A 25393-nucleotide genomic window follows, 5' to 3' on the forward strand; every position below is an offset into this window, starting at 1 on the left:
TTTACTTCAGAGAGCTGTGAATGCTTCGTCCTTGATTATATTGAAGACAGAGGTTGAGCGTCGACCATGATTTTGTTGCAATCCAAGTCCAAGATGAGATGACCATCTGGAAGTCACTCTCAGATATTGATCAGATATAATAGAGGTCGCTGAGCAGCTAATGGGAGATTTTTTAAATTTCTCTATTCTAGTGCCAACCTGCATTGACAGGTTGGATGCTGAATTCAGCTGCAATGCAATGACATGTCTGAAAAATTGCCAACTAATGTGTAATTATTGCAAGTTTGTCAAGTATGACTTACAACGGAGGCGAAGAGTGAATATGTAAAGCGGATAGTTTGAATTGTACTGACGAAAGGATTAAAAAAAGATAGTCAGGATAAATTAACATTCATTGCAACATTACACAATAACCTCCACGTTTTGAGAGGGGGCAGGCTAGAAAGAAGAGAAAGACTAAAAATAACATTAAACATCAAACTGGTGAGGATGTTTAAGATCAGACGCATTGTTTCTTCTGATGTCTCTATGAATCACAGATTGCCTGGCGATTTCATACCTGTTGTTCCATGACCACTCGAGCAATTGCAGCTTGAACCACATTCGTCCGATCCAAGCAATCCATGCAGTTCACCCTGAAGATCCCCTCCTGTTTGCAAATCTCTCCTGCCTGGTCAACCCTATATTCAAACAAAACAATGGTTTGCCTTTCTTGTGATCATTCCTACACCAGGTTATGTTAATAACACATCCATACAAAGAACAAAACGATCCCCATTTTAAGAGTGAAAATGTGCAGGGAATCAATCTTCTGCCAAATGTTCTGCACCAGATGACTGCGTGGTAACATTCTTTCCACCAGTCAGGAATGCCAACACTTCCTGTTTCCACAGTGCAGAGCGAGGCAAGCAAGCTGCTGGCTCAGAAACTGCAGCTTACAAAAACAATGTCTTTATTTGACAGTGAAAATTCTGTGTGGGAGTGTTGTTTCAGAGTTAAAACGCACAAGCCACCTACAGGGATATTGTTGTCCCTAAAATGTATTACAAGGCAAAGCGTTTTATGGTGAATAAAAGGTTGCATTTTTTTCACAACACGTAGTTCTAAGCAGTCCTAGTGTTAACAGTGAACTGTAAATTGAGCACTTCAGTCAGATCTTTGCTCAGCAGGGACTCAGCAGTCACAAAACCTAAAGTAAAGACAAGATATCTATACTCTGGTCAGCATCTCAGCCAGCCCTCAATTTGTTTTATTTTATTTAGAGATACAGCACTGAAACAGGCCCTTCGGCCCACCAAGTCTGTGCCGACCATCAACCACCCATTTATACTAATCCTACACTAATCCCATATTCCTACCACATCCCCACCTGTCCCTATATTCCCCTACTACCTGCCTACACTAGGGGCAATTTACAATGGCCAATTTACCTATCAACCTGCAAGTCTTTGGCTGTGGGAGGGAACCGGAGCACCCAGTGAAAACCCACACAGACACAGGGAGAACTTGCAAACTCCACACAGGCAGTACCCAGAATCGAACCCAGGTCGCTGGAGCTGTGAGGCTGCGGTGCTGCCCATTGTGGCATTCTATTCCAATTATGTCAAAGTGGCCCATTTTCATTCACTTCACCGCAAAAGGACTTCATGTCACATCAAGAGGAGTTTGTGCAAAATGCCTGTATTGGCGATAACTAGTAGTTTTAAAGTCTGGGCAATGAAGATACGCTGATAAACGTAAAGATATATCTTCCAACATTTGAAATAGAGTATGATGCATTTCTCTCCATTTAGTATTTTAATATTTTTACATTTAATCAGAACGTCTGCATCTCCAGTTCCACTTTTTAGAAAAATACAAATTGAGCTTGATTCATTATATTAACTTGATTAATGTTTGAGTGAAGGTTGCATTACTACCAATACACCATTTCAAGATCAGCAGCAGTTTGCGCATGTTGAAATATTTATCATATTAGAGCTACGAAATTAAACACTGGCGTTGAGCACCCAATGGCAGCTCCACACACTCCCAACTTCAGGCATCACGTGCAATCGATACTGAAATAATTGCTTTAACCCCAATCTCATAAAGACTCATTGCTACAATGGGAATTTTTCCATTTTCCAGCCTTACCTGAATCAAAGTATAAATTTAGGCTTCGTTTGGGTAATTATATGTAGACTGCCCAAACACATTGTATGTAGGATCTTTATAGATGGAAAAGGAGTTTTTCATCTCATCAATCTGGACTGATTTGAGCCCAGGTTTTAAAAGAAAGCACAACTCATTAACACTCGACATAATTAAACATTTCTTGCTGCAAATGTTTCATCTTTCTTTTCCCTGTTGAGTCCCTTACAGCACTCACCACTTCCTAACCAAGAGGATGGGTGAATGATATGCTCCCAGGGCTCTAGTAATTGCAGTGTATGCAGAAACAACTCAAACTGACTCATCATCCCAACTTACTGTCTGACCCTGCAAAGAGGGGTGCGGCTCTTCTGCCCAATCTTAGTGCATGTGGATTTGGGGAAGAATTGAAATGTTTAAGTATTACAATGCTCATTTCTATATTCTGCCTACAGTCCCTATAGATACCTATCAACTTTGCAAAGTGGCAGCTGAGACTACAGTAAGTGGAGCTAAAATCAAAGAAAGGAATCTGAATGAACTGAGAGTAAGTAAACAGTTATTGTAAGAAATTCCAGAAGTCCAGGACAGCTTTGATGACAACTTTAAACTATTATAGACACCTACAATGTGAAGATTGCGGTCCCTCAGCACATTGATAAATGATCATTGATTTTTTTTTTTAAAACAAGTCTAAACAGCTTTACTGCTGCAGCACAAATGATCAAGAGCACGCGTTCAGAATATCGCGCAACTTCAACAGCCAGTCAGTCTTCAGTTTTGTGAACTCTGTTATAACAAGGACACTTACTGCTACAGGAAATCATGCACCTTTCTCTGAATGGTAATAAAAGGAGATACCAACCAGCCCCATTTCATGTCTGTGATGATATCAGAGATAGCATCTGTAAGAGTCTGCACATTTTCAAACTTCATTCCTCGACTAGAAAGAAAGCAAATAGCCACTTCAGTTCTTTTGGCATTTTGATTTAACTGAAATCATTTTAAAATATACACATTACAATTATTTTCTTGCTGCTCTTTTTAAAAAGAAATTGACCTATTCAGGGAAAAGGCAGCAGTCACACAAGACTAATGAAGTGTATGTACCCTCATCGCACTCATATCCAAAGACACTTTCAGAGCACTTGAAAAGGATGGTGGAGTGAGCACTGAGCAAATTGGAGAGAGGGAAGAGGGAAAAGGAGGAAACTTGTTCATCTTTTCAACCAGTTACATTAATGGATTCAAGCATCCTTCATTCCTGGATGCTGCCTCCTCAGTCTTTACAGTTACCCATTGCACAGGAAATGCACTGACTTAACCAGCTATAAACAAGCAAACCACATTTTGAATTGTACAGAGATTCTGTTTTTCAAGCCAAGGAGGATTTATCCTGGAGGCTTTACAAACATCAAAAAAATGAAAATTAAGCATTTGTACAGAAACCAATACAATTTCATATGGTCCAGTTCATGCCACTGGGAAGTTAATCCCAGATAGATCATGCACATTTGTACACTGAAAGGGAACAGCAAAGCCTGCAATAAACTCAACCAGATTAAGGTGCCTGACAGACCCTAATACAAGCTGTCTCAGAAGCAGGCCACTGCGAGCCTCATTGTTGTCACAGGTTTGCTGTCAATCTGAATAAAAGTGTCAGAGGCAAGGTAACCACAAAAGAGAAAGGAGCAGCTCAGTTCCAATTAAGCAAAAGGCAGCACAATGGTGTGAGACTGCTGTGTGAAATGATAGCTATTCAAATACTTCTTTTTAATGACCTGTTATATTAAAAACTCCCATTAGCATTAATGAATTTATTAGTTCACAGAAACTCAAAACAGCTGGCCAATCATTTTGCAGGAGGCTCAAGGACAAACTCACGAACCTTTGAGACTCTAACGGGATCAAAATAAACAGAACTCTAATAGATCATTTAATATAACATTCTAACCAGGGAGCATGTCTCAAAACTCAAAAGGGAAGGTGATAAATTTATCTAAACTAAGTCAGACAGTGGTAAAAGTGTGAAACAGACTGCAAAGGAGACGGCATCGGCAAATTCAAGAGGGAGCTAGTTGGAAATGGTCGAGAGGTACAATAGACATTAGAACTCTTTAAATAAGCTTTGGGGCAATCACAATCATTTTCTGGCCTTGCATTCCAAATAAGGGAATGGTACCAGAAAAATTAAACATGCCTTTTTCAGTAGTTTAGTTTGATGGTGTAGTGTCTGAAACAGACAAACCTAGAGTGATGTGAAAGTGCAAGTTATCGATAGCACAAGCTCAATTTTAAATACAAACTAAACAAGACTACAATTCCAGCTTGCACTGTACACTTCTCGGTTACGTGCAACACTCTGCCATGTGAGCACCACTGATAATCGCAGTCCAATTTTTGGCAGTTTCTAACATTTTATTTTAGTGGTTATTTTCTTTAGTTGTACTCATTTATAAAATTTTTTTAAACACGAGTAGCCAGAAATGTCTCATTAGATCATTATTCAGTTGAACTATAACGCTTGCTCCCTCTATCCCCACCCACAAAAACTGGTTGCTATATATAAAAAATATTTACACATATCTTGGTGACCGCAAATCAAAGATTACGTCATTCCCACTATCAACTTAGAAATTAAGACAAACATTTTAAGAACTCCAAAGTCATTCAAAATAATTATTTTGGATATTCATTTATTGTAGTGTTGAGATGGAAGATTATTTTTGTAATGTTTAAGGATTACACTAGCCCACAAGACAAACTGCATTTCCACTATAAATGATTGCCCAAGAGTTAGCTACACCTTTTCCCATCTCCCCCCACTCCCTATACATATTATGGGGCCATGCAGCAAGATGCAAATTAAAACCAGGCAGCTGTGTGCAGCAAGAACTGTCTAAAGAGCAGCTCTGTTGATTTTCAATTGCAGACACGAAGACACTGCATTCTGAATGCAGGAGACCCACATACAACAGACAGCTGGTTAGAATCCCGATTTTACTTTCATCTGAAATTAACTGTCCAAGAGCTTGAGCCACTAAAGCACTTCCATAACATTGAAAATCACATGTTGCACAATTTAAGCAAACATCTCATCTTTGTCCCTTTTGCAGATCAATTTTTGCTTAGAAAAATTTAAATAATTTAAGTAAATTGACATTTTGCACATTATACCAAGAACCAACAGTCTCCAAATGTTACAATGGTAGAATTGCTGAGAAATAGAAGAGACTGGATATTCCAACAGGGAAGAGGATGATGCTCAATATCTACCCAATCGCACAGGCAGAGGGGCAAACAGTCATTTACTTAATTCCTTCATTGGATGGAGAGAAAAAACCCTGCCTGCTGGATAGATTCAGATCCCTGTGCACTGCAACAAGATGGAGTCAACTGCACTTCAAATACCAGCCTTATTATTAGCTGCACTATATTGCAGGTTTATCTATCTTTGAAAAAACTTATTTGGAAATTGAAAACATCCATGCAAAAAAATCTTCAGTCCACAATCACAGTCTTTGGCTCTTACCAGTGCTCATGGAAGTCAAAGGTCACGTAAGTGAGGTTTGGGTTATTGTAGAGCAGAACTTGCCTAAGAAAAGCATCTCCAATTATTTTCTCTCTTCCTGTCTGATCTACCAGGCTGACAATAACCTATCAAGAATGAACAGAAACATAAACTGAATGCAATATTATATTCTCCAATTATAAAGGCTTACTTTAACAGAGAATGAAACCCCATTTAGCACAAAGTAAGCAAATAGTGCAAAGATTAGCATGTCATCAAGTTTGTTGGTAGGCATACTACCTATACCCAAAGCTCTGGAATGCCCTCCCTAAATCTCTCTATCCCTACCCCCTCTAAGACTCCTTAAAACCTGTGACCAAGCTTTTAGTCACGTGCTCCAATATCCCCTTACGTGGCTGTGCATCCAATTTTAACAATAATCACTCCCATGAAGCACCTTGGGAGGTTTTACTACATTAAAAGGCATTATAGAAATCCAATTGATGTTTTGCTGCTTTACAACTGAGTATTGCTTCTAGCACACAAGAATAGCACTGGAGCGAAGGAATTAAAATGCTAATTCCAATAATACCAAGTATCCCAAATATCTCTGGACAAACAGCGCCCAATGATAACTTGTAATCAATTTCCTTTTTGTGACACTAATATAGGTGTCTGTTGAGGATTATGATATTGGATGGAGGATATGCCATTATGTAGCTCACTGGGTTTAAGTCAGTGTTATATGCAGATGCTATAGAAGCAATGAAACATTTCATAAATAAGACCGAGCAAAATATGGCCATAAACAGGCATGTTGGGAGCAATAAACATTTAAAGATCACAACAGGCCAAAGTAATGTAAAACATGAGACCATTGCAAGGTGATGGTCTGAATTCACAGATTGTTCATTAAATAATGCATGCACACACACAATTATACAGAACTAGAAAACAATATCCCACATACCTATTTCACATTTTAGTGGCAGACACAAACATTTAAGGAATAACTTCAATCAAACTGGGTTTTTAACCCCAAAAACCAACATCTGTGACTTCCACAATCAAGAGATTGTAGACAAATTGTTTCATACATCTTCATGAGCAAGCACAAAGGACAATACAGCATCACTCATAACTAGTGCTCCAATGAGTTCTGCCGTCAAATGTCAGAGCACAAGTTTGCCTCAGCAATTCTCCATGTGGCATATTCTTAATCTAAACAATGTCATTAACAAGATGTCAATCCTGAACAGCTCAAAGACCAGCTAAAGAGCGGAGACTGGCAAGCAGGTCACTTGCCTGCTTTTCGGACAGGGAAATGGTATCCAGTTTTGAGTGGAAGGGGATTATTATTTGCAGAGCACTTTAAAGACACAGCGTGATACAGTGGGAAATATCTACATATATGTTGCATTATTTGTTAGAGTCACAGGGGCAGTGCTTAAGGATGTTTGATAATTGGAGTATCAATATTTGTGTGCGCTGTTTGAAAAAAAGTGTCCAAGAATAAAAAATTCATAAGGATATACAGAATGCATAAACTCATTTGATAGGTTAAAAATTGCATACACCAAAATACAGAACTTAAAAACAAAAATTACAGACAGCCTACAAACTGTAGAGTTTATTGAACTGGATCAATCTTGGAACTCTTCAGTACACTACTGAACGAAGATCAGAAATCCAATGCATTCGATCGAGACCATGGGGAAAATCAAGTAGCTCACCTGTTTCTTATAAATTTTCAGCTGTTCCTCAAAATGTGCTGCAAACTTGCTGGTTGTCTCCTCCTCAGCTGCACAAATCAAAACATTTTAATTACCCAACAGAGACATTGGCACAGTCAACAGATATCTAACAGAACTGGAAAAAGTGGAGAGTACTGCCCCATCTAAAGGAAAGGGTAATAATTCTGCAAATTATTAATTAATCGAAAATAAACTTTCGCAGCAACATTCCCAACCAATTTCTTTACCTCAGGTCGAAACATCTCACTTTGGAAGCTTGGCCCTGAGCTATCATGTGGCAGCATCACACCAATAAACATCAGGCACATTACTGCCAAATACAAATAACTCATTTCAAATATCTACTTGTTAATGTAGTACCTACTTCTCAGGTTTAGCACGATGACAGTAATGCACAATTATTCCTCATATTGAGCCCTCAACTATTACCATACCACCGATGGGAGGAAAAAGCAGCACAGGAAAAAGTCTTGGAGCAGACCTCTTGACTCCTCAGTCTTCAAAAGGTATGGACTATAAGGAGGTGAAGGGAGTTTTATTGTTGACATTTGGATAGGATTTTTTTTTTTTTACAAAGTCAGTAAAATGGCTTTAAAACGCATGGTTGTGCATCGACATACACAGAATTGGTTTATAAACAATCCCACATTAAGCAGGCTTACAACAGTAAATTAAGCGAAATTCTGGTGCCATGACCGACAACAAATTAAATGGAGCAAAACAAAAATTGTGAAGGAGACAAGAGCGACATAATTTCAGTTGAAATCGCTTCTCCAGGATTTGTGCAGCTAAATGAGATTTTAATATTCACACGTGGAGAATTTGGTCAGTGCTCAGTTAGGAGCTGCTTAATGGGGCATTTCGCCAACCGACAGCTCCGTCTGTCCTGATTCTGTACATCTCCAGCCAGCTGCTCCAACAGAATGAGGTAAGCAATGGGAGCAGTGAAAAAGTCAGTGACCTGCGTTTGGTACCTCCTGGGTATAGCAGCAGCTATGAAGAGAGGACTAGCCTTTTGTTACTGCTCCTCGCAATTAGTTCATACCATAAACTGGTTAATTCTTTCTTTTGAGCAGCTCAAATACTGGAAAGGTTTTTCCTTTTATTGTGACTCCTAAATTGGCCTTCAAAAAGATTTGCTAATATTTTATTAGCACTTTTTGAGACTTGACCTTGTATTACAAGACTATGGCAGAAATTAAAGCTACAGGACCTCAATAGATGAACAGATGTGGTTTGACGGTTTTAGGTTTCAAGATTAACCAGCAGCCTATCTCATTTACATGTGCTGTGTTTTTCAATGAACTGTCAATATTTGACTCTCAAGTCCCATAAATCTGACAAGGTTTCCATGAGGAATGAGTAGTATTAAAATCCATACGAGGCCAACGGTGTTGAACTAGCTGCTGTCGAATTGCCGAGTTTAAAAGCATACCTTTTTCAGGATATCTGGCCAGCCAGTCAGATGTATAAACCCAAACACCACCACACATGGTTTAGCCGAAGTTAAGACATCAGCAAAACAAGTCAAAAGTACTGCAAAAATATTCACAAAGCATGCAGTCGTGCAAGAGTGCTTTCAGGAAGTGTGGCTGAGGGCACAGGAGAGAGGACTGTGTCAACGTACATCATTGCTTGAAAGTTTTCCACGGTTATACAGCCAGTTTGAGATCATAATAGACATGGCATATGGAGAAATAAAGCAGTGCATATAGGGTGCATTGGTTTTCAGGAAGTCTTCGATAAAGGTACCATGTGGGCAATTAAAGATCAAGTGGGTATATAATGAGTGAAAGGTGAGCAAACTGCACCAAAAATTGTTCAGAAGGGGAAACAGACAGTAGGAGTTACGGTCAGTTTTTCTGAGAGGAAAAGCGTGAGTAATGTTGTAAGACCAAAGGAAGATGCAAAGAGATACTGATAAGATGGGAAAATGGCCTACAAGTTGACAGATAGAATTCAATGTCAAATACGTATGAAGTGATATGTTTTGGTTAAAAGAAAACAGTAACTAATTATACCCTGAATGGAATAAAAACAAATGCTGGAAATACTCAGCAGGTCTGGCAGCATCTGTGGAGAGAGAAGCAAAGTTAACGTTTCAGGTCAGTGACTCATTAGAACTGCAAATTTAGAAATGTAATAGATTTTAAGCAAATAAAGCAGGGGTGAGGCAAGAGATAACAAAAGGCAAGGTGTTGATAGGACAGGGTCACAGAATAACTGACCAGAAGGTCATGGAGCAAAGGCAAACGGACGTTAATGGTGTACTGAAAGACAAAGTGTTCATGCAGAGAGGGTGTTAACTGACAGAAAAATGAACTCTGGCCCAAAGCATAAACATGAAAAAAAAAGTGGGTAGGCACATGGTAAAAAAAAAATGAAAAACTCAAATAAAATTAGAAAAACAAAAAATAAAATGGGGGCCCGTCATGCCCTGAAATGACTGAACTCAATGTTCAGTCCAGCAGGCTGTAGCATGCCTAAATCAGTAAACGTGATGCTGTTCCTCGAGCTTGCGTTGATGTTCACTGGAACACTGCAGCCAGCCCAGGACAGAGTGTTAAAATGGCAAGCAACCGGAAGCTCAGTCATGCTTTCAGACTGAGCAGAGGTGTTCCGCAAAACGGTCACCCAATCTGCGTTTGGTCTCCCCAATGTAGAGGAGAATGAACAGCCCTGGCCCAAAGAACAAACATGAAAAAAACCAATGGGTAGGCACATGGTTAGAAAAAAAATGAAACGAATTGAAATAAAACAAATAAAAAACAAAGGGGGGCCCCGTCATGCTCTGAAATTATTGAATTTTTCAGAGCATGACAGCCCCCCCCTTTTTATTTTTAGTCATTTTTTTCTTTTTATTTCAGCTGGTTTCATCATTCTTTTTTACCATGTGGCTACCCACTTTTTTTCATGTTTTGCTTTGGGCCAGGGCTGTTCATTTTTCTGTCATTTAACACCCTCTCTGCACTAACGCTTTGTCTTTCAGTACACCAGATACCGTCTGCCTTTTCTCCATGACCTTCTGGTCAGTTATTCTCTGTGACCCTCTGTCCTTTCAACACATTGCCTTTTGTTATCTCTTGCCCCACCCACCCCCCTTTATTTGCTTAAAACCCAATACATTTCTAATATTTGTCATGGACCTGAAACATTAACTCTGCTCCTCTCTTCACAGATGCTGCCAGACCAGCTGAGTATTTCCAGCATTTCTTGTTTGTATTTCAGATTTCCAGCATCTGCAGTACTTTGCTTTTATTATACCCTGAATGGAAGTAGGTTCAGTGTTGGAGAAAAGCGAAGGGATTTGGGGCATAAAGGGTCACCGAATATTCAAGTTAGCACCTCAGGTTGATAAAGCTGTAAGGAAAACACTAATGGAATTCTATGTTTTACCATGAGGTGTAGAATGCAAAAGTCAAGAGGTAATAATGCACTAATATAAAACCTTAAAATCTCTCAGTACTACATTGGCATCCACACTATAGAAAGGATATTGAGACTTTAGAGAAGGTACAACTCAGATTCAGTAGGATGGGGAAATAAATACAAAAATAGACTTGAAAAATTGGGTTTTTCTTCATAAGAACACAAACAATGAGGAGATATGATTGAAATGTTTAAAATTATGAAAGGAAGGAACAGGGTAGATGGAGGTAGACTGCTTAATAGTTGAGAAGCCAAAAGTTAAGGGTCAAAGATACAAGATAATATATATCGTGAGGAGATGTAAATCACTTTTAGATTTAGTTGCTGGGCAGAAACTCGGTCAGAATTCAAGATTAGACGAGCTGTGGCGCAGTTGTGAGTACTCTCGCCTCTGAATCAGGCGGCTCCGGGTTCAAGTCCCACTCCAGGATTTGAGCACAATAATCAAGGCTGACATTCCAGTGCAGCACTAAGGGAGTGCTGCACTGTCTGAAGTGCTATCTTTTGGATGATACATTAAACACAGGCCCCGTCTACCCTCTGATGGACGTAAAAGATTCCATGACACTATTTCGAAAAGCAGGGATGTTATCCCCGGTATCCTGATGAATATTGTTCCCTCAATCAACATCACAAAAAACAGATTATCTGGTCATTATCACACAGCTGTTTGTGGGAGCTTGCAGTGTTCAAACTGGCTGCGTTTCCTACATTGCAACAGTGACTACACTTCAGAAGTAATTAATTGGCTGTAAAGTACTTTGAGATGTCTTGAAGTTGTGAAAAGGGCTTTTTTCTTTTTTTTTTATTAGTTAGGTAGAAAGAGGAAAAGTGATTGCTAGAACGTGGGAATAAGTTGGGTAAATGTGATTAGAAATGCTTGCTTGCATAAAGGATAAATGGTGGCAGGAGCCAAATTGCCTGTTCCATGTGGTCATTTCTATGCTTTACTGCACACTAAATTCCTGACAGTGATGGTCAATTGGAAGGTGCAAGCTCAGAGGCCAAATCATCTTTTCTTATTCCACACTGATCAGTATTATGAGACATTAATACTGTGATCAATACTTCAAACCAGAGAAAATTTGAACAACACTAGGCAAGTGTGAGGAAGGTAGTTGGTGACAGTATCTTGCTCCAGTCTAAAGTTGAGCTGAATAAGGTATATTGAAACTAAATAAGCCAATTGTACGAGGTACTAAAATACACAACTGAAATTAGACGTCAATGAAATACTGGATGCATTTTGTTTTTCGCGTTGTAGTTGAGCCAGTGCAATCCATCCATTGCACTCATCCCTTACACATAGGGAGAAAGGCATGGAAGTTATGTTAACCATTCTATGGTCCAGTTTACAAAATAAATTAGTTCCTTCAGCTGTTATAGCAGTGCTTCAACAACCAGTTCAAATTCTCCATCACCTGCTGGCATTGAAGTTCGAGATCTATTTTTTTCCACTTACGTCTGTCCAACCGTGGACGAGGATTATACCGATACCCAATCTGACTCCAAAACACGGGTACAGACCCACGTGCAAGAACAAACGAGAGCGTGTGACTGTGGACATGGATTAACTGCTCGGTCTCCACATAATTCGCCACATTCCCATTTTCATCCACACCACGGCGCTTATAACGCATACCTGCAGAAATTGAAAGACTTGTGATAGGAGCTGCCTCAGCTTTATTCATAACCCACAAGTACATCCTTAAAATCCAATGTGTTCTATGCTGACCTGTACAATACCACAGCCATAAGTGCCTAGAGAAAAATTAATCAGATTTAAATTAAACCAGTAACTAAGCTTGCAATGCAGCCATTTTTCTCAGCGTGGATATTAATCATAAGAAAACTGGCAATCAATATCGATCCTGATCACCACTGTCAGAGGTGGATGCAAAACTAAATTAAGTGACTCTGCTCCCTCTGAAATGCATGGCACTGCACATATACACTACCTAGAGCAATCCTGGAGTCATGAATACTGTCATCTGAACCCCTTGATGAATTAGTCTTTTGTAGAGACTGCATCCAGTGATCTACCAAAAATCCTTTTGAACCAATGTGCTTGTTTCAGAATCACACCCAGAATCTTTCTCCAATTACAATGTTCGACCACAGTAACATGGGGGGAAAAATGACATCCAAAAAGATGCAAAACTTTTAAAAGGACTCAGTGAAATGAGCTCTGGAAGTTAACAGCTGTACACAGTGTCCCAGGGTAAGTGTTGGGATTCTTAGCATTTCTAATTGAGTTGGATTTAAAAGCTCAAAGCAAACTGGTACTATTTGCGAATTTGAGCAAACGAGCTAGATTATGTGCTCAAGCCTCTGGAGTGGGAATGAACCCATGATGATCTGACTCAGATGCAAGAATTCCACTGAAGCAAGGATGACACATCAGAAGAGAGCTGGATAAGCAGAGAAAAGGAATAACGATAATCTGTGCTGCGAAAGTGGGTTCAAGTAACAACTTCCAGTCCTAAGGCACAGAATTCCAGGAACATTAAACTGCATGGGAGACACCGTCTGATCCAAAAGCGACATAATCTGAAACCCAAAATAGGAAATAGGCTCATAGCTGGACTCAGAAGCAATATCAGATGCCAAAACCCTGAAGTAGTATTTGGAAACACATTATATAAAACATCATTTGCCCTTACAAACACATTTAATTTATATTCTTCCTATTATGGAAATATTGATTCAAACGAGAAATCCCTGTGAACATGACCTGGTTGCAATTTCAGACCTTCCGACACATCCTAACGTCAAGAGCAACACTGTCATTTCTGTACAATCACCCGTCTAATTAACATGCCCCGTCAGTATTTAGTTTATTTGCATAATTTGTTTTAAACAGAATGGAAGAGGCTGTGATGTTGTCAAAAGCTATTGCGTTGGGGCAGGGGGTGGGAAATAGTGTGGAGAAAGAGTGGGGGACTGGAGCTGAAGTTCAAATTAACCAGTTTCCCTGCAACTCAAACCTTCATCACTTCACTGTAAACATAAGCTACATTTGGGACCGTTCAACAAAACTTACGATATGCAAAATTCCCTCATTAATCAGCTAATTTATTCTGTGCTTCAATTTAATTTCCACACATCTCAAATGACATTAAACGCCAATGAATCACCCTGTTTACATCCATCTCACACCATCAACACTTCTTGAAGAGAAAGTCCAAGGTCCAGTTAAGGCTGAAGTTAACTAATGCCAGGCTGTTATAAAGTGCCCAATAATAAGTGAAGGAGCTGTTCCTCAAGATTAGGTTGAACAATGAACAGTGCAAGTAGCCAAAGAGAGAGATCAGAGCAGGAGAAAGATGAGAAAATTGAAGCAGCAAGTAATAAGGAACTCGGGGTCTCGGTCACATTTTCTGTTTATGTAGGTCCACGTTTTGAAATTGGCTGCTGTGTTTTCTTCAAAAGAGACAGCACTTCAAAAATTTAATTGTTTGGAAAGCGCTTTGGGGCCACACATAAGGATGTGCTAAGTCATAAAGTGTAAGTTCTTTCTTCTCTATCTTCCTGCGACCCCAAACCAGAGAGTTGGACAAAAACTCCAAGCACCAAGTTTGAAAACCATCAATCAAACTGAAGCATTTCTGTTCCGAAGAAGGGTCACTGACCCGAAACGTTAACTCTGCTTCTCTTTCCACAGATGTTGCCAGACCTGAGTGATTCCAGCATTTCTTGTTTTTGTTTCAGATTTCCAGCATCCGCAGTATTTTGCTTTTATATTATGTTGAAGCATTTCTGCCCCTTTGCCAAATATACCAATGGCCTCAAGGCAGGAGCCAAAGTAGGGTGCACGCATAATGAAATTCAAAAAATAATTCAGTCAAGTGCAAAATGCTTTGAGAATTTAAAATGATGAGGCACTATATAATTAGAAGTGATAAACATTCACTGTTCCCAACATAACAGAGATGGAATTGTTTTCTTATAAAAGAAAACTTAGTTGCGACCAGTCATGAGGAAGTATCAAATTACAAAAGCAAAATACTGTGGATGCTGAAAATCTGCATCAAAAAAAAAAGAACTGAAAATGGTGGAAATACTCAACAGGTCAGGCAGCATCTGTAAAGAGAGAGAGAGAGAGAGAAACAGTTAATGTTTCAGATTGATGGCCTTTGATCAGAACCCTGATGAAAAAAAATCATGGACCAGAAACGTCAACTATGTTTCTCTCGCCATAGACACCATCAAGTTAGTTGAATCAATACCAAAGAAATGTAGAAATTTTCAGCTCCGAAGGAGGCCAGTTGGCCTATCATATGCGTACTGCCTATTTGGTACAGGAATTCAGAACATACTCCATTGTCCTTTAGCTCGTCTCTTCCTCTGCTTTCAGCATCTATTGCTGTGGATGTTCCATTTATTGGGATTTTACATTACCAGCATTAATGCAGAGACACTGGAGGTTAAGTACAGCAAATTAAGTGGCATTCACTGCAGCTCCAAATAAAACCTATGATGTGATCAAGTGGCTGCAGCTCTTCCACAGAGGTCAGTGAAATAACTGGTAGAGGTGCGGGGGCTGAGGGGGAAGAACCTTTTTTTTTATAAAAAACGCAGTGAGTGGTAATGACCTGGAACTTGCTGTCCAAGAGGGTGGTGGAAGCGGAGACAATGATTTCAAAAGGAAATTAGACAGACACTTGAGGGAAATAAACTTGCAGGGCAATGGGACTGATTGGATTGCTTTATGGATTTGATGACTGTCAGACCTTACTCAGAAAAAAAAAATCTGCACAATTGCAAGTTGTAAATATCGTTCAGATCTCTGCTGCATGACAAGAGCCAGTGACAGCCACTGCCACATTCCCCATCTAGCAATTGCACTGAGTGGCGTGGACCCATCAACATGTAAACCTAAAAATTTACCTCAAGGTTAAGACACCAATCCCTGCAAACACAAAGCTGACCTCCTAAATCTGTGCAGGCTAGTGCAGACATGGTTAGTATGAAATAGCCTGACCTGCAATAAGATACCATTGCTGAAATACACTTCCCTCCATTATGTTCGGAGAAAGTGCTTCATTGGAAGTTTTTATTTCAGATTTCAGGCATCAGCAGCCGTTTTTCTGTCTTCAGTTGTTAGCTCCCATTGAGCAGATTTCATGGAGTACCTGGCTTCAAGATAGCTTCCTGGATTTTCTTTTCCCCCCTAAACTGGACATTCTGACCATCTTCCTAGGGTGTGGAAACAGTTTGCTCCATCAGCAGTGCTTTTGGGTAATGACAGTATAATGCAATATCACACACCCGTGTGGCTATTCACTCTGCAGCCACATCACAATGTTGCTGCTGAATCCATGCTCACTGGCCAAGGTGTCATGCCCAGTCCCCACATGTGCAGACGAGCAAGACCACAGCACAGGTTGACATGAAGGCCACCTACATCAACCAAGATATTGAATGACAGATCACACACAGATCACACACAGATCACACACAGATCACACACAGATCACACACAGATCACACACAGATCACACACAGATCACACACAGATCACACACAGATCACACACAGATCACACACAGATCACACACAGATCACACACAGATCACACACAGATCACACACAGAGGTGGTACATTTGTGCAGGCTTTTAGAGGGGGAGATTCAGGCATCTGTACATGTGATCTTTAGCCATTTGGTTTGTATGTGACACTGGTTTACACCATTTTTGCAGCTTCTTTTATTATTTGTTCATGGGATGTATGCATTTATTGCCCACCCTAATTGATGCAGTCCATGTGGTGAAGGTACTCCCGGAATGCTGCTAAGAAAGGAGTTCCAGAATTTTGACCCAATGACAATGAAGGAATGACAATATGTTTTCAAGTCAGGATGAGAGAGACTTGGAGGGGAACTTGCAGGTGGCAGTGTTCCCATTGTGCTCCCAGGTACCGGCTGCCCCTGCTCTTCTAAGTAGTATTAAAATAAATTTAATGCATAGAAGTGTGAAGTGATACATTTTGGTAGGAAGAATGAGAGGTGATACTATAAATTAAAAGGGTACAATTCTAAAGGGGTGCAGGAGCAGAGACCTTGGAATATATGTGCACAAATCATTGAAGGTGGCAGGGCAGATTGAGAAAGTGGTTTAAAAAGGGATATGAGATCCTGGGCTTTATAAATAGAGGCATAAAGTATAAAAACAAGGAATTTATGAAGAACCTTTATAAAATACTGGTTCGGCCTCAAATGGAGTAGTGTTCAATTCTGGGTACCGCACTTAGGAAAGATGTGAAGACATTAGAGGATGCAGAAAAGATTTACAAGAATGGTTGCTCAGATCAGGGACTTTAGTTATGTGGATAGATTGGAGAAGCTGGGATTGTTCTCCTCAGAGAAGGTTGAGAGGAGATTTGATAGAGGTGCTCAAAATCATAAGGGGTTTAGACAGTATAAAGAGAGGGGAATGGTTCCATTGGCAGAAGGGTCAAGAACCAGAAGAGAGATTTAAGATGAATGGCAAAAGAACTAAAGGAGACATGAGGAAAAACATTTTTACCCAGTGAGTGGTTAGGATCAAGAATGCACTGAGTGTGGTGGAGGGAAATTCAATCATAGTTTTGAAAAGGGAATTGGATAAGCATGTGACGGGGAAAAAATTGCAGGGCTACGTAGAAAGGGTAGGGGAGTAGGACTAGATGAATCCCTCTTGGAGAGCCAGCATGGACTAGATGGACAGAATGGCTATCTTGTGCTGTAAACATTCTATTCTCTGCCATTCATTCTACTCTATCCAGAGCAAAATGCAGGAAAACAGTGCAATAAACGCACTAACCCAAACCCTGGCAACAATTTAAAAGCAGCTAGTGATTTTTCATCTATTATCTAATCTAAAATGCAAAATACTGCTTTCCATGATACTAATCACCTTTTAATATGTCAATCTGTTTAGCTAACAGCATCCCAATCCGCAGCCCATTTTGGTTTTGTCACTGAGATGAGCAGTTTTCTTCGCAGGCGAGATGGAAAAGGGGCAAAAGGTTCCCCCTAGAGATCGGAGGGGGGGGGGGGGGGGGGGGGGGGAGTGGGTGGGTGAGATAAGCAATTTAATCCAAATACAAACTGCTACGTGACTTGTTCAATTATACACTTGATTGGCAGCTCCCGTTTTAATTGAACACTTATTTACATTCATTCGCTCCCAATAACTTCTCAAAATCAGACATCGACCTACTTTTTTCAACTCAATAGATCTGAGTTTTCTGAAAGACAAGAGTCTTAAACAGAGTCTTCAAAGTAATAGCTAAGCTAGATGATGTAGACAATTGGGGAAATAAAAAGAATGTAGTTAATCCCCACAACTGTAAAATGTAGTATGTCTGGTGTGCTATTATCCCGACATCCCCCCATAGAGGAGCCCACAGCAACAGGGAATAGAACGAGTAGCCGAGACCATATGAAAAATGGTCGAGACATTAGCTGATGTTAACCCATATGTTGGGAGCACAAGGACACCTGCAAGTAGTTGACAACCACAAAAACCAAAAATAACGATAGTAAAAATAACAATGCCAAAAACCATACAAGTGATGGCACAAATATTGTAATACATGGTTACAAGTTCAATGATGTGCATTTAACAGATAAGCGTTCGGTTTGTACAAACAGTTTGTCAAACATACTCCTTCCCTCCAATTCTTGGTCATTCCCCATTTAATAAGTTACAGTGGCATGAACGTGGATCAGTAAACTCAAATTTGTTTATATAACGCCTGTTCAAATTTGGCACCAGTCCATCAAACTGTTGACTGGAGGCCTGGCTACCTTCAAAGCAGATTCAACCACTATTAGCATGATGGTTCTCTGCATTTTGTTGTTGCTGTGACTGATTTTTTTTTTTGAGGCAAGCAAAAAGCATTGTGCGTGCACTGCCATAGGTGCAGCTTTGGTGCCCAAACAGGTCAAAATGACCCTTATCACATCAGTTTACCCAACCCACTATCACTGAGCTGTGGAATGGACTTCAAAGCCGACTCATCGCCCAAAGGCTCAGCTAGGAAATTAAAGGATGAACTAGTTAAACTAATGGTCTTTTCACCTTGGTCGTGCTGTTGGCTCCAATATTAGTCTCTTACAGTTGATTGAATTCCAAATATAAATGATCTGACCCCCAGTAGTTAACATGGGTCTTGCAATCTTGGATTAGAACCTCTTCTGGCCCAAGCTAGTTCAATGCATCAGCATGATAACAGGGTGCACATCAAATCACAGCTGATTTAGCAGCAGTTTTCAGGGCCACTGCGCACAGCAGTGAGAGAACATGCTGCTTTAGAAGGTCGGAAGTGGGGATGTTCGCTGCTGATTGCAGTGTGTGCAGAAACATTCGTAACTCCTCAAACAAAAGAGTCTGTTTGCATGCAGCAAGACCAAGACAACATTCAAGTTTGAGCTGATAACTGGCAACTAACATTCATGCCACACAAGTGTAAAGCCATGGTCATCTCCAACAAGAGAGAGAATCTAACCATTCTCCATTAACATTTAATGAATTTCGCCCGTCAGCATCTTGGAGAGGGGGGGTTATCATTGACCAAAAAACTGCCACATAAATACTGTGTTTACAAGAGCAGGTCAGAGGCTGGGAATCCTGAAGCAAGTAACACACCTCCTGACTTCCCAATGCCTGTCCACCATCCACAAAAGCTCAAGTCAGGAGTGTGATGGAATAATCTCCATTTGCCTGGATGGGTACAGCTCCAAAAACACTCAAGAAGCTCCACACCATCCAGGACAAAGCAGCCTGCTTGATCAGCACTTAAACTTTCACTCCCTCCACCAGCGACAGAGATAGCAGTGCGTACCATACACAAGATGCACGGCAGCAACTCGCCAAGCATCCTTCGACATCATCTTCCAAACCAGTGACCTCCACCAAGAAGAAAGGGAAACAGATGCATGGGAACGCCACCACCTGCAAGTTCCCCTTCAAGTCACACACCATCCTGACTTGGAACTACATCGCTGTTCCTTCACTGTCACTGTCAAAATCCTGGAACTCCCTTCCCAACAACACTGTCAGTGTACCTACACCCCACATGGACTGCAGCGGTTCAAGGTTGTGGCTCACCACCACCTAGGAGGGCGATTAGGGACGGGCTTGCCAGTGACCTTTATATCCACCACCAAGTAGACAAGGGTATATGTGCAGAAAAACATTCCGAGCTAACAACTTGTATTTTTGAATGTACCTTTAACACGTCCCACAGCACTTCATCAGACCATTTTCAAACAAAATTTGACACTGAGCCACATGAGGTTACAGGGCAGGTGACCAAAAGCCTGGTCGGAGGTAGGTAATTAAGGGACAACTTAGGAAGAGGTCAGTTTCTCACAACAACAAAAAATAGCCTTATAGTGAAAAAAAATGGCACATGGTGATTGTTCTGGCATCACTCTCCAAGGATCAGATTGTAAAAAGGCACAAGATGGAAGAACTCCTTAGAAGGGAGCTGAACCTTGCCTATTACTGCAAATTCAACGTGTTGGTGATTTGATAACCCTAAATTAACTTGGTCTGCCAAGGTAGGACTGGGCTGAGTGGAAAGATAATTAATTACAATGAATATAATAGCTCTGGGTACCAAATGACAGCAAGACTTGCATCAGGCATCTAGTGCTTCATTAAGATCTGCTTCAGCAAAACTAATGAAAACGCTAAAGTGTTAAGCCTTTTGTTTAAATCTCAAGCTACACTCAGAAGGTAAAGAACTGAAGTGTAAAAACAGATAGAACAGTAATGAGTCTCTGAAGACTTCCTCCAAAACAAATCGAAGAGGCAGCAGATGGTTATAAATAGAGCATTTGAACATCTTTCTGCTCCTCACTGTGCTGACACACATGACCACAATTGTGTTTCAGTACCTGCTCTGTGCCGACTCCGCCTTGAAATAATTGCCACCAAAAATCTTGGGTGAATGTCATCTACACACTGTTCTTGTGATGGGGTTTCAGGACTGCTCTTTTCATCATCTGAGGATTCATTATAATTGACAACCAATTCTTCAATCTGCACAAACCCTTGGATTATTGGAACAATCCAGAAATCTGCATTGGGATCCTGCGAGACAAGAATATTTCACATTTAATCTGAAGACTGCAGAATTATTTCCAATTACCTTTCTGTGAATAATTTAAGTCCTTCTCCCTTTGGCAGACAAGGAATTGGCTGCAGAATTCTCTTCGGCTGCTATCACTACTGCGCCACATCCACAGGTTACAGCCCACAGTACAACTGCACAAATAATGCATCTCTGCAAGGTGAAGTTCCTCATCATTATAAAGGTTCTTCATCTTAGTGACCTAACTGTTCTCAGGAATGCAACACAAACCCATCACCCATTCCAAACAAAGGCAAGTACCCGGTTTACTCCTTATTGGTGCAAGATACCTATAACGGATAGTTGACCTGCCACACATTCTTGCACATCATCCATTGGGAAATAGTATTTAAATGGATTTTAGTAGTACACCAAGCCAGTAAAATAGACTTCATTAAATACTTGAGCACATATGGGGAGGTGGGGGGGGGGGGGGAGAAAAGAGGGGCGGGTGCTGAACTTTTACCTGGATGAGGAAGCAAAACGGGGAATAGATTTTGTTGCTAGTCATATGCCCCACCAGAGATTCAATTCTATTAGTCAGCAGAATTAAATATTGGGTGAGACGTATAGCAGCCATCTGATGCAACACTGCCCATTTTGCATCCCTGCCCATGTCCACTTTCACCCCGATTGTGTTGGTGGCACAGTCTGTTACCATACTGCACCACAGACTAAGTGAGAGATGCACACTTACGGCAAACTTACTCTTCACAAGCCCAAACTCCATCATCGGAGCTCAGGAAACGGAGAGAAGCAAATATCCAGGCTCAGGATCCATTGTAATTTTCTCTCATCTTAGAATCACAGAAATTTACAACTCAGAAGGTGGCCATTCGGTCCATTGTGTCTATGCCAGCCAAAAAACAGCTAACCAACCTAAATAAAGGCTTGGGCACTTTACGTGCATATCAAAGTACTTTTTAAATGTGATAAAAGTTTCTGCCTTTACCACCCTATCAGAGAGCGAGTTCCTGACCCCCACCACCCTCTGGGTGAAAAAAAAATTCTCAACTCCTCGCTAATCCTTCTACCAATTATTTTAAGCCCAGGCCCCCTGGTTATTGACCTTTCTGTTAAGGGAAATAGGTCCTTCTGATCCACCCTATTTGGGCCCTGCATTATTTTAGGCACCTCAATTAAATCTCCCCTCATTGTTCCAAAAGTAACAACCCGAGCCTATCCAATCTGTCCTCCTAACTAAGATTCTCCATTCCTGGCAATATCCTCAAACTCCTCTGTATCCGCTAATGTGGCCACATCCTTCCTGGAATGCAGTGACCAGAACTGTACGCAGTGCTCTAGCTGTAGCCTAACTAGTGTTGTACACAGTTCAAGCATCATCTCCCTGCTCTTATATTCTATACTTAAGCTAATAAAGTAAAGTATCTTGTATGCCTTAACAAGCTTATCTACCTGTCCAGCCACCCTTTAGGGATCTGTGGACATGGACTCGAAGGCTCTTCTGTTTCTCTACACTTCCCAGTAACCTACCATTTATTGTGCCTTGTTTGCCCTCTCAGAATGCATTACCTCATACCTCTCTGGATTGAATGCCATTTGTCACTTTTCTGTCCACCTGACCAATTCATTGATATCTTCCTCCCCAATCTTCAAGGTCAATTTCTGTACAATCTGCAAACTTCTTAGTCATGCCCGCTACATTTAAGTGCAAATCATTGATTACATACCATGAGCAATAAGGGACCTAGTGCGGAGCCCTTTGGAACCCCACTGGAAACAGCCTTCCAAGTCATAAAAATACCCCTCAACAATTACCCTTTGCTTCTTGCCAGAGTCAATTTTGGATTCAACTTGCCACTTTCCCTCCGATCCCATGGGCTTTCCTTTTCTGAGCAGTCTGCCATGTGAGACCTTGTCAAAAGCCTTGCTAGAATCCACAGATTACGTTAAACATACTAGCCTCAATGACCCTCAACATTTCAAAAAGTAAGTCAGTCAGGCATGGCTTGTCTTAAATCCATCGGATTAATTCTTGCCATTCTAAATTATTATTAATACTGCCCCTCAGAAGTTTTTTCAATAATTTACGATCAAGATTAGGCTAGCTGGCTAATAATTATTCGTCTATCCCTTCCTCCCTTTTTAGATGGTACATTAGTCCTCTTACAACACCTGTAACCAGGAAGGATTGGAAAATGATAGTCTGGGCCTCTGCTATTCCTTCCCTTGCTTCTCTTAACCTGGGATACATTGTATCTGGGCCTGGCAATTTATTTGCTTTCAAAGATGCTGAACCCCTCAGTAATTCTCCTCTCATTATGTTTATCCCATCCAATATTTCACACACCTCCTCCTTAACTACATCTGCATCATCCCCACTTTTAAGGCAAAGTCTTTGGGTGCTGGTTCATAATTCCACCCAGGGGTCTGGAAACACTCCAAATATGATAGCAACCAGATGGATAACAGTGGGGAACCTGTAGAACAGGGCTAGGTAGAAGAAAATACTGGGCGGCACAGTGGTTAGCACCGCAGCCTCACAGCTCCAGTGACCCGGGTTCAATTCTGGGTACTGCCTGCGCGGAGTTTGCAAGTTCTCCCTGTGTCTGTGTGGGTTTTTGCCGGGTGCTCCGGTTTCCTCCCACAGCCAAAGGATTGCAGGTGATAGGTAAATTGGCCATTGTAAATTGCCCCTAGTGTCAGTAGGTGGTAGGGAATATGGGATTAATGTAGGGTTAGTATAAATGGGTGGTTGTTGGTCAGCACAGACTCGGTGGGCTGAAGGGCCTGTTTCAGTGCTGTATCTCTAAATAAATAAATAAAATAAAAATAGCTATTTTCTTCCTAAAAAAGCAATGGAACAAACATTGTAATTAATGCAATTTTCAGTGTGCAATGTAGCATTGACTTGACATTACTCTGCAGTTGCAGACACAAAAGTATTCAAAACACAAATGAGGACCAAACACTCAACAAGCTATGACCTATTTCAGGTCAATTGCTTAATAACTTTTTGAAGTTTTGAAAATGTTTTTGCATATTACAGCAGAAATGTTTTTTCTGTCCTCTATAAACACTAAATGGTATTTTACAATTCAACCAGATTTTCTATTCACCTAAAATAGCAATCCATTATATGCTAAGTAATTAAGAGTCAAGGATTCGCTATAAAGACAAGTATGATTTTCTTTATACGCAAGTCTACCTGCCCCTCTCAAACTTACCTTTTGTGTAATGCATACAATAATCTGGCTAGAATTTATTTTACAACTTGAACAGATCCTCAAAAATATACAGCCAAGTAGATGGGTCGACAAAGTGGGAGGAAGAATCAGACTTATTCAAACAACCAATTTGGAGGTCAGAATATGAAAATAAGGTTATTTCTACTAAAGAGTCTTTCATACTGTATACAGCACATTTTAGGTTTGCACACTGTAATGCTACTGTATGCAGACAAGAGGAGAATCATGAACAGTCCATTGTATCCACTGGCCAGATTATAAAGGCTTTGGTAGAATTTTGCAAACAGGTTTCCCACAACAGGATCACAAAAGTAAAGCTTACAGCTGGGAAGGGAGAGAAGATTATTCAGTAACGATTTAATTTTGGTTATAAAATTAGAAGAGATAGTTGGAGTCATTGTATGTTTGTATGCAAAAGATTGTTTGATTAATACAATGAAGTGCATGCAACAAAGGGGGACTCCAGCGACCAGAAGTTTGATACAAAGAACTACAGGATCCCCTGCTCGTTCGCAGTTTGCTCAATGAAACATCTGCGCTTGACTGACATCAGTCCAGTTCCAAATTAAGTCAGGAGGTACCTCTTTCGCCTTGTTTTTTTTGCTGCCACAGCTCATTCTGAAGGGTGAGCAGCCACAGGTCATGGAACACATTGGTACCAACGAAATGGGTAGAAAAAGGGATGAGGTCCAGCAACAAGAATTTCGGGAGCTAGGTGGCAGATTTAAAAGCAGGTCCTCGAAGGTTCTAATCTCTGGATTACTCCCGGTGCCACGTGCTAATGAGTTTAGAAATAGGAGGATAGAGCAGATGAATGCGTGGCTGAGGAAATGGTGCAGGAGGGGAGGGCTTTAGTTTCCTGGATCACTGGGTCTGTTTCTGGCAAAGGTGGGACCTGTACAAGTTGGACAGGTTGCACCTGAATGGAATGGGCCAAGCATCCTTGCTGGGAGATTTGCTAGTTCTGTTGGGGGGGTTTAAACTAATTTGGCAGGGGGGTGGGATACAGAGTGGAGGTACAGTAAGGAGTAATATAGAACAGAAAGTAAGTCTGCCTGGAAGGCAGAGCAAATATAGACCTGGTAAGGCACAAGGGAAAAATGCAAGGTGGGATTGCATCTATTTCAATGCAAGGAGTCTCACTAGTAAGGCAGATGAATTGACGGCATTGATTAGCACATGGGATGATATTATTGCTATCACAGACACGGTTGAGGGAGGGACAGGACTG

The 25393-nt window shown here is 40.7% G+C and overlaps 1 protein-coding gene across 2 annotated transcripts in view; it reads right to left on the reverse strand.

Annotated features, from left to right (window-relative positions):
- inpp5f (inositol polyphosphate-5-phosphatase F) overlaps window positions 1-25393 on the reverse strand; it is a 244755-nt gene that overhangs the window by 45003 nt on the left and 174359 nt on the right. For both annotated transcript variants that reach the window (XM_068052894.1, XM_068052895.1), the window contains 6 exons: window positions 20718-20913; window positions 12290-12469; window positions 7378-7445; window positions 5666-5790; window positions 2999-3076; window positions 560-680 (listed from right to left, as the gene is read on the reverse strand). In XM_068052894.1, the coding sequence (XP_067908995.1) occupies window positions 560-680; window positions 2999-3076; window positions 5666-5790; window positions 7378-7445; window positions 12290-12469; window positions 20718-20913 (768 nt within the window). The remainder of the gene's footprint in view (window positions 1-559; window positions 681-2998; window positions 3077-5665; window positions 5791-7377; window positions 7446-12289; window positions 12470-20717; window positions 20914-25393) is intronic.

Source organism: Heterodontus francisci, chromosome 20 (assembly GCF_036365525.1).
Source record: "Heterodontus francisci isolate sHetFra1 chromosome 20, sHetFra1.hap1, whole genome shotgun sequence".
In the NCBI taxonomy this organism is placed as follows: Eukaryota; Metazoa; Chordata; class Chondrichthyes; order Heterodontiformes; family Heterodontidae; genus Heterodontus; species Heterodontus francisci.